Genomic DNA, 10,296 nt, shown 5'->3' on the forward strand with positions numbered 1-10,296 from the left:
ATCTGTGCATTAAAAGCAGAATGAGATCTAAGGAAATAATAACCTTTTTCTCTGGAACTATTGCTTTGGCCACTTGCTAATTAGCAAAATTGAGTAATTAATTAACAGTGGGGTTTCCTGTCACGTTGAATTAGCAGATGCTGCCATGAGGTCTTTCAGGATCCTAATGTGGGACCGTGTTCTTTGTTAGGCTATTAAGTGCATCGCAGAAGGGCTGGCAGATCCAGAAGTAAGAACAGGACATCGTCTTTCACTGTATCAGAGAGCCGTGCGCCTGAGAGAGTCTCCAAGCTGTCAGAAGTACAGGCACCTCTTCCATCGGCTACCAGAAATAACTGTGGAAGATGTTAAACATGTAAGTAAATATCCTTTGGGTGCTTTGGACTTAAAAGCATGTACTGGGTTTTTTCCTGAATGGAAACAGCCTAAGGACTATTTCAATGTGCATTTTCTTTTAGACTTAGAAAATTCTAATGCTCGTTTTAGACAGTGACTCCTTGTTTTCATACCCGTGCCTCCTACATTGGAAGGCTCAGCCCAGCCTGGTGGGTTGGTTTGCTCATGCCCGGGGTTGAGTGACTTTCTGTAAAACCCCTGAGTCAGAAGCTCACAGCCTTTTCCAGTGTCTCCTGCTTGGTCAGGGTGCCTGGAGAGTAGCTTTGGGGTCCATGACTTCCCCCAGGCTGGGGCGGTGACCTGTCTATACCCTCACAGGCACCAGAGTGTGGGTCACATGGCCTCACACTCTGCTGAGAATCTGTGGCTTGAGGGGAGTATAGGAAGGTGCGTCCTTAGGACACGGAAGTCAGGTTTGTGGGGACTGGAGCTCAAGTGAGGCTAATGGGTGTTCTCCTGCTGCTGTCTCAGGTGACCATCACGGGCCGGCTGTGCCCGCAGCGTGGGATGGGCAAGTCTGTGTTCGTGATGGAGGCTGGGGGGCCCACCGCCCCTGCCACGGTCCTGTGCTCTGTGGAGGAGGTGGCATTGGCCTATTATAGACGCAGCGGCTTCGACCAGGGTAATGCACGGCCCTTCTCCCGGCCTGCCCTGTTGCTGGGTGATGGTTTGTCAGCAGTGGGTGGCTACCGTCTCTCTGTCCTGTCCCCGGTGGAAGATGCTGCTGACCAGGGAGGATGTGGAAAAGAATTCTATAGTTGTTAAAGGCCATCTTCCACATAACCAGCATCCACCACCCAAGGCCTGTGAGGAATAGCCCTTTCTGGTAGGACGTTAGAAGCAAGTGGGGCCCATTTTGCTCTCAGAGAGCTTGTATTGGGCAGCAGAGGATAAGAAAGGGCAGAGGACTACCAGGAGTGCTGCGTGGTAACAGAGCCCTTTAGAGGATGTAGGAGCTGTGGAGCTGGGCCAGGAAAGAGCAAGCTTCTGGAAAGAGTGAGCAGGCCTCATCGTCAGCTAATGACTTTAAGGGGATTGAAGGACCAAGTCCTGGAATGACATAGCACCCGCGAAACCAGAGAAGTTGCTGAAAGAGCAGTGCTTTGAATTTCTTGTAGAATGAGCTCTATTGATCACATGAGGGAGGAGAATAAAAGTCTGTAAGTCAGAGTACAATACACACACACAGGCTCCTGAGGTCTGGCTTCTCCTCCGTAGAAGGGCACCTGTACCTGCTGACAGCTCATTACTGTGCTATGTGTGACCAAATGGGGCTCAAGAGGAAATGCACAGTGAAAGTGGGAAGTCCCTGTTTGGGAGTTGGGACTGGTCCGAGCAAGAAAATACGGAGTAAAACACAGAGGTGAGCCTCCAGTATCTTGGTGGCACAGTTTGTCACGGGGCCTTTGTGCCCAGTCAGGAGCCATCTTTGACTGGAGGTGTTAGCACGCTTCTTGGGTACTTCCTACGCATAGAACGGTGGAGAGTGAGCCCCCTCCCTCTCTGGGAGGGTCCGTTAGCCTTTGGGGTGCCCCCCCCGGTCTGTGTCCAACGTGCCATGGGGCGACCCTGCACTTGTTAGTGGGAGCTGCTCTGGGTGTCTCTGGTCACCCTGTGGTGAGCCTTGTTACATAGCAGCCAAGTGTTTTGTTTTGTTTTTAACTAATTTACTTATCTCTTGTGTTTTCTGGAATTGCTTGTGTTTGTGTATTTATCCACATCAGCCCCTCTTCCCTCTTATTCTCTTTTTTGATTCTGGTCTCAGAGAATTAGTGCTTTATCTGAGGCCTGGTGTAAGAGGAGACACTGAGAATTTGCCTTCTGATTGGTACAGTGCGCTTGTCACTCTGTCCTTAGTGAAAGGTAGTAGTGACTAGAATACGTCAAGTCAAACTGTGAGACAAGATTGCAGAGAAAGCACCCATCTGCCCCACCAGAGACAAGGGGGAGGCAGCGCAGCTCTCCCGGAGAGGCCCACTCCCGTCTTGTGTTCTTTTTTAAACTTTTTATTATGGAAGATGTTGAACATGCCTTTGTACAAAAGTGGAGTGGTGCAGTGAGCCCCAGGTACTGCCAGCTTCTTCCAGTCTTTGGTCCATGCCCCCGCCCTCGGATGGTGGAGGCTGACCCCAGACACTCCCGGGGTACCCACCAAGCCCTTCCTCTGTCCAGACAGGACTTCTCTGTGCCCATCCATGAGGCTTAAAAATACTCTGATACCTTCAAATACGTGAAAATCGGGACATTATTTCTCTTGAGTATTATGTAAGCGTTTACATAATGAGGATGAGGATTCATGGATTAATGAGGATCATGAAGCGACACTGAGTGTTGGAAGTTAAGAATATCTGTGTGGCATCTTTATTGCTTACAGGGAAGAGAGATGCTATAGAGAAGAAGTGTGAACCCCAGTGAAGACAGAGATAAACAGACCTGAAAGGTTAGAAATGAAAGAATAGAATGAGCAGCCGTCCCCAGATGAACTGTAGGAGATGCATGAACTGGGCAGTTGGGGGAGGAGGGCATGGATATCAGGGCCTGTGGTGGGTGGGCTGTGAGCCAGACCCAGTGAAATGCTTTCCGTTTAGCCACAAGCCTGAAAAACAGACGGATGATTCCAATTCCAGAATATAAAATATTTTCTTCATTTATTAAAATTGATGCAGTGAAAGTGAGCAAACCCTTGCTGTCAGTCTGTTCGAGAGAAGATGAGAGGGTAAGGGCAATGTCAGGCTCTCTTCAGGGAAATTTATTTCTGACTTAACTCAGAAGGAGCTCACCAAAAATGATTTCACTTACAATACAAATGCATGGCGTAGATGGCTTAGGAGTTCAGGGATCCTGACCTCCAGCATTCCTGCCTGGCCGGCGGATAGTGCATACTCCCAGACAGAAAGCAGGCTGGAAATCAAGTTTCACACAGTTTCACTCTTGGCCAGGCAGGAGCCCAGGATCCCAGCGTGCAACTTGCTGAAGAAAAGGGCTCAGCTCCAGCCCGGAGGCCTGAGACACTTCATGTTGTTCCTGTGGCTGTCCTTTCGCGTCTCCGAGACAGGCTGCATGGCCGAGGGGCTAGAACTGAGAGAGGGACAGAAGGCACAGCGCAGCCTCAGCAAGGCGGGACAGAGGGGGCCCGGCCATGCCACTTCCGGCAGAAGTTCTGGTCTCTGCACTTCCACACAGGACACACGTGCAGGCACGGCCTGGTCTCTGCTCTCTGTGTCTTGTGCTGCACCGTGACCTGGCACATGACAGAGCAGGGCCTGCCAGCCAGAAGTGCCCTTCTGCCTGCATATTGGGACAGGGTCGGTTGTGGGGGGGGGGGCGGGCAGCACCCCCTTTGGTCAAGGCTGTAATGTGGGGGGAGAGAGGGGCCCGCCCAGCCACTGTCCCTGGTCAGGTGTGGCAAAGTGCAGAGGACTCGCCCTGGGAGACAGGCCTGCGTGCTGTGCCAAGGCTGAGCCCCTGGTCCCCCTGACTTTGCTATGACATGTACATGGCCTAGGCACGTGGTAGATCGTCTGAGGTCGTCACCCAATTAGTACAGTTTGTATGTGGTGTGAGGAAGGGGTCTGAGCTAGGTGGTCTCTGAGGTAGAAAGTTTCCATAAGAGCTCTGAATCTCAGAAACACTGGGCATGCTTGTCCAGGCCAGAGCAGTGGAACGGTAGGTCCAGTGAGGTGAATGGAGATGGCACCTGCTAGGTCAGAGGGCACGGACTCCGGGGTCCTCATCTTTCTCCGATCTCTTTTGGGGGGCCTTTCTGCAAGTGTGGCCAAGGGTCCCTACACTAGAGCCCTGTGTGGGGTTCTCGGCCCACCCACACTTACCATATTGAATCCCTGCAGCCTGAGGCGGAAATTTGTTTTTATTTAGCTTTAAGAACTTTCCCTGGGTTTCTCATTAAAGTTTGAGAACTGCCAGCTACTTTATGGCTCTGAAATGTGTATTTGAATTTTTCCATAATTTCTCAGATTTTCGCTCTCATATGAGCCTTCTGTAGAAAAGCAATGTGATGTAAACAAATGAGCTAGGAATGGCAAGAAAACAGCCTTTGATTTTGAACCCAAAATCTATTATTTCCTTCAGATTGAGTAAGCAGTAGGTTAAGGTGGTAGTTTTTAAAAAACAGAAAAAACTGACCTTCCTCTGTGTGTGTATGACTTTGTCTTAGGGATTCATGGGGAAGGGTCCACCTTTAGCACGTTGTATGGCCTCCTCCTGTGGGATGTAATCTTCATGGACGGGATACCAGACGTCTTCAGAAATGCCTACCAGGTACTCAGGTTAGGCAGCGCCAGGCGCATGTGCTTTGTAGGCTAGCAGACGATACTGCCCCTTCTGGTTCCTGCCCACCCGTGTGCCATGTGCCTGCTGCCATCAGAAATCTGTCAAGTACAATCTTCTGGATGGTGCTGATTCTCTGTAAGAGTTTTTATTTTAAAGTCAGGCTCCTAGAATTTAAAATGTTAAGTCTGTTAAGTTTTAAACTTTAACCTGCTTTATTTACCTTCTTCATTCCCCTTGAGACCATTCCTGGGTTTCTTCGGCTTCGGCTGTCACTGGGCTCCTGTCCGGGCCTGCACCATCACGTGCTCCATTACACGCACCTGCTAAGAGTGCCACCAACGTCAACTAAAAGCTCTTTTCACAGATTGTTGCGCTAGCAAACCAGTACAATAAGTTGCTTTTATGTTAGATTACTTAGATTGTTTTTTGCCTATCTTTTAAAAAAAAGAATGTGTCCATTTAATCAGATTGGCCAGCTTCCAAATTTTACAGGTACTGAATGTTCTGATGAATCAGGGTCTCTCCAGGCACAGTATGAGAGCTTCTTTTCCCTGCGACATAGGCATGCCCACTGGACTTGTGTACAGACAGCTTCTTCACGAGCAGGGGGCCGGCCATTGAAGCCAGGCTGCAGCTGATTCACAGCGCCCCTGCGGAGAGCCTGCGGGCCTGGGTGGCAGCCGCATGGCAGGCCCAGGAAGGCCGAGTGGCTTCCATTGTCAGCTGGGATCGCTTTGCTTCTCTTCAGCAAGCTCAGGTGAGAATCTGCAGCCGGATTTGGTCAGAAATCCTGTATATACATGTACCTGTGTGTATACGTGTGTGTACACATGTATATGCATACGTGTGCGCGTGTATGTATGTTTATATGCGTGTGTGTGTGTGTGTGTGTGTATGTGACTGTGCCCGTGCATACATTTATATATATGATAATACCCTAGTCCAGATGCCACTGTTCTTGATGGGAATGTGGCAGGGCACAAAATAAGCCCCGTTATGCCTTCTTCCCTTTAGTTGACAGCCTCCTGTGACCCTCAGCAGGGAGGGCACCGTTCCTGTCCCTGCAACTGCTGGCCTTTGCAAGCCATCACTGTCCTATTCCCGAGTATTTACACCACATTCCCTCTTCCTCACCTGTTCCCCAGGGTTTTCCCAGCTGGACAGAAGTGTAACTGACTCCCCAGACTGTGCCAGTGGGCATTTTAGCCAGTGGCTCTGGAGCCCTGGCACAAGCAGAACACCACCTGAAGGCCTTGGAATTCACTTGTGTCAAATTACACAGTTTTCTCCTATCTTGTGATCAGTGAAAGTATTTCAGGATCCCTGTCACAGGGAACGGCTAACCGTCCACATATTTTGTGTGCAGGATCTTGTTTCCTGCTTGGGCGGCCCTGTCCTCAGTGGTGTGTGCAGGCGGCTGGCTGTGGACTTCCGGCACTGCCGAGGGGGCCTCCCCGACCTGGTGGTGTGGGACTCCCAGAGTCATCACTTTAAGGTCAGTTGGGCCAGAATGGAAAGTCCTATTTCTGTGATAATTTTATTAGCAACTTAAAGAGAGGCTACAATGTAGGCATTCCTTGCATGGTTGTTGGCAAGACTGAATCCCTCAAAAGCTCTTGGACTGAGGGCCATGGTACCTCAGTGGCGGTCGGCCAGGGCCTCCTCAGCCCCTCGCGTGTGGGCCTCCCCTGTCCACCATGCAGTGCTCACTTTGGCAGCTCTCGTCATCAGAGCAGGTGAGCGGGAAGAGCCAGTGTGGGCAAGATGGAAGTCTGTCTCTTGTAACCTGATCGTGCAAGGAACAATCCCTCCCTTGTGCTGTATTCTTCCTTTAGAAGCAAGTCCCAGGGTCCAGCCCATGCTCAAAGGGAGGGGATTCCACAGGATGTGAACACCATGAGGCTGAGATGACTGGGAACTGTCTTCTAAGTGAGCTTAGGGTGAGCGCCTCATCACGTGTTGTAGGCTCATTTCCCCCCTGCCCCCCCTTGCCTCACCTTGGTCTTATCCTGCTGCCTATCCCAGGTTGTTTTTCTTATTATTGAGTTTTGAGATTTAAAATTCTGGAATCAAGTCCTTTATCAGATATAGTTCATCCCAGTCTGTGCCTTGTCTTTTCATTCTTGTAATAGTGTCATTTGAAGGGCAGAAACTTTACATTTTGGCCAAGTCCCACTTCTCTGTTCTTTAACGGATTGTGCTTTTGGGGTCCTAGGACATCTCTGACTGGAACTGAGGATTTGTGTGTCTCTCCTTGCAGTTCTGTCCAGTTTGCTTCATATATCCTCAAGCTCTGTGATCAGATGTACAAACTTGAAGGACTCTCATGTCCTCTTGGTGAACTGATCCCTTCATCATTGTGAAATGACCCTCCTATTCCTGGTCACGTTTTTCACTCAGAAATTGACTATTAATATATAGCCACTCCAGCTTTCTTTGGATTAGTATTAATGTATCTTTTTCTAGTCTTTTATTTTTAACTTATTTTGTCTTTATAGTTAATAAATTTCTTATAGGCGGGTTTCCTTTGCCTTTTAATTGGGTGTTTGGGCCATTTACATTTGATGCGATTATTGACATTTGACTTTAAAGCTGCCATTTTGATATTTGTTTTTTGTCTCAGCTCTCTTGTTCTCCTTTCCTCTCCTTTTTCTACCTCCCCCCCCCTTTTTTTTTACAGATTGCGTTTTAACCCTTTATTGGCTTGTTAACTGTAACTTTGTTGTACATATAAGTGGTTGCTCCAGTGTTAACAGTGTACATCTTAAACTTATTATCTACTTTCAAGTGATCTTATCCCATATATAGTATAGAGAAACTTACAAGAGTATATTTTTGTATCTCCTCTCCCAGCCTTTGTGATGTTCATACATTATATTTCTACATGTTATAAACTCTGCATTTTTTTTGCTTTCTACAGTTGATTGTTAAGAACCTTTAGGGGTGCCTGGGTGGCTCAGTCAGTTAAGCGTCTGACTTTGGCTTAGGTCATGATTTTGCGGTTCATCGGTTCAAGCCCTGCATCACGCTCTGGGCTGATAGCTCAGGGCCTGGAGTCTGCTTCGGATTCTGTGTCTCCCATTCTCTCTGTCCCTCCCTCACTTCCGCTGTCTCACTCAAAAATAAACATTAAAAAAAAAAAGAATCTTTATATTTATTCACATAGATACAATTTCTTAATGCTTGTTATTCCCTTTATAGAGATCCAGACTTCCATGTGTTATCATCCCACCTCACCTCTGCTTAAAGAACTTTAACCCTTCTTGAACTGGAGGTCAGCTGGTAATGGATGTTTTAGGTTTTATGTCTTAAGTCTTTATTTCATCTTTGTTTTTGAAAGATATTTTTTCTGAGGCAAGAATTCTATGTTAATAGTTTTTTTTTTCTTCCAGTACTTTAAAATATTGGTCCACTCCACTGTCCTATATAATGATCAATCTGTAATCCTTTCCTTTAGGCTTCAAAAAATTCTAGCTGCTTTTAAAATATTCCCTTTATCACTGATTATGCAACTTAATTATGTTTCTGTATGTAGTATTCTTAATGTTTCTGTACTTGGGGCTCATTGAGCTGCTTGGATCTTTGAGTTTATTATTTCCATCAAATTTGAAAAATCTGGATAGTTTTTATCGCTGTTTTGAAGTTGAGTGAATAAAACTGACACAGTTCCTGGCTTCATGGAGTGGATATATAATGAACAGTTTTATCTTCTGATAAATGCCATGAAAGAAGTGCATAGGAAGGACCCTGCATAGAGATGTACTGACCTCTTTGAGATGAATTAGGCTGAGCATTGAAGGGTAACATGTCAGACATGTGAAGAACCAGAAGAAATGTCCTAGGCAGCAGAACAGCAAGCGTATGGAAGGGCCCTTCAGTTGGTAAGAGTCTGGTCTTTTCTTGGAAACTGAAGTGCCCTTGGAGTGGTTGGCAGGGGCCAGCTCATACGGTTTTGTGGGTCATGGCAAAAGTGGACTTAATTGCAGACATAACAAGAAGTAATTGAAGGGTTTTAAGCAGGGGAGCAACAGTCTAGTACATGCTTTAAAAATTGTTTTTGGGGGCACCTGGGTGGCTCAGTGGGTTAAGCATACAACTTTGGCTCAGGTCATGAGCTCACGTTTCAGGAGTTTGGGCCTCACGTCGGGCTTTGTGCTGACAGCTGAGAGCCTGCAGTCTGCTTCAGACTATGTCTCCCTGTCTCTCTGCCCTTCCCCCGCTCATGTTCTCTCTCTCTCTCTCTCTCTCTCTCTCTCTCTCTGTGTCTCAAAAATAAACATTAAAAATTTTCAACTATGTATTCAGAATCAACTTACTAATTCTCTGTCGGGAACTGCCTACTTTGTACTGAATAATTCTCAATGTAATTCACATATGTATATTTGTTTTATATATGTAAGTACAGTAATACAGTAGAAGCCATTGAAGTAGTTGTTAGTGAAAACTATTATAGCTTACTTGGCTCTTCCGTTTCAGTAAGATACTAATAATTTTTTTAAATCTTCCAGCTGGTGGAAGTTAAAGGCCCCAACGATCGTCTTTCACATAAGCAAATGGTCTGGTTGCACGAACTGCAGAAGTTGGGGGCCGAAGTAGAAGTCTGCCACGTGGTTGCAGTTGGAGCTAAGAGCAAAGGTCTGAACTAAGAGCTATGGAATTGGGAATATCTGGGATTGAAGATTTTCAAAAGCGTAAAGCATTCTTACATTTTATTTAACTTTGATTTTGTCAATAATAAACCTGAGAGTTTAAGACTCATCATTGTACAGTATCTGTGTATTTGGTCTTGGCCTGAATGTACTCACTGATTACACATAGCAGGTAATGAACTTTCTAAAAGGTCAGAACCAGCATGCCTGGTGGCTCAGTTGATTGAGCGTCCAACTCTTGATTCCATTTCAGGTCATGATCCCAGGGCCGTGGGATTTTAGCCTTCCCTCAGGCTCCACAGGTCTCTCTCTCACTCCTTCTACCCCTCCCCTCTCAAAATAAAAAATAAATGATAAAAAAATCAATAAAAAATAAAATAAAAAGGAAAAATACAGAACCTTCGTGTTGGCCATCTCAGGAAATAGATGCATTTATGTTATTACACTAGACTTGCAAAATGCTGGAAAAGATTCAAACAATGGGATGTTTCACAGCTTTTGGTCTTTTATAAAAGTAGCCTATAGTGTTCCTAATAAGTATGTGGGCAAACTGAATTTAAGGTTTCCTATAATGCCCAGATACACTCAGCTATTTAACATTCTTGTTTTAGGATTATCTAAAAAGGGTACAAACAATTGAAATTCTGATTTCTCTTGGAATTAAAAAAATTGTCATTAAATTCCTTAAAAGATCTGTCAAGGCCTACTCTTACTAATTGGGCCTAGATCACCAAAGGTATTAACAGTCTATCAAAGACAATTGTCCTTTTTCATCTTTCTCCTTGGAAACATCCCTAATGACTAGGTGAGGGGCAATTTTCTACATACAGTATCATTGGAACAGGGCTGTTTATCACTGTTGGGAGAGCCTTAGGTGGAGGAAAGTGTATAGTAGGAAGGCAGCTTACCAGAACAGTAAGACCAGGAGTCAGGGACGGAGATCCCAGTCTCCCCACAGACT

The 10,296-nt window shown here is 46.3% G+C and overlaps 1 protein-coding gene across 10 annotated transcripts in view; it reads left to right on the forward strand.

Moving 5' to 3' along the window:
- FAN1 (FANCD2 and FANCI associated nuclease 1) overlaps nucleotides 1-9,444 on the forward strand; it is a 34,133-nt gene extending 24,689 nt beyond the window's left edge. For 4 of the 10 annotated variants that reach the window (XM_042941226.1, XM_042941223.1, XM_042941230.1 and 1 more), the window contains 7 exons: nucleotides 191-355; nucleotides 868-1,018; nucleotides 4,571-4,674; nucleotides 5,249-5,443; nucleotides 6,053-6,181; nucleotides 6,522-6,626; nucleotides 9,195-9,444. In XM_042941226.1, the coding sequence (XP_042797160.1) occupies nucleotides 191-355; nucleotides 868-1,018; nucleotides 4,571-4,674; nucleotides 5,249-5,443; nucleotides 6,053-6,181; nucleotides 6,522-6,626; nucleotides 9,195-9,332 (987 nt within the window). In that variant the 3' untranslated portion in view covers nucleotides 9,333-9,444. Of the gene's footprint in view, nucleotides 1-190; nucleotides 356-867; nucleotides 1,019-2,770; nucleotides 2,837-4,570; nucleotides 4,675-5,248; nucleotides 5,444-6,052; nucleotides 6,182-6,521; nucleotides 6,627-7,887; nucleotides 7,969-9,194 lie in introns of those variants that run through there. The other 6 variants (XM_042941228.1, XM_042941227.1, XM_042941229.1 and 3 more) reach the window with 6 other exon arrangements.
- Nucleotides 9,445-10,296: the final 852 nt, after the last annotated feature.

This window comes from Panthera leo, chromosome B3 (assembly GCF_018350215.1).
Source record: "Panthera leo isolate Ple1 chromosome B3, P.leo_Ple1_pat1.1, whole genome shotgun sequence".
NCBI lineage: Eukaryota > Metazoa > Chordata > Mammalia > Carnivora > Felidae > Panthera > Panthera leo.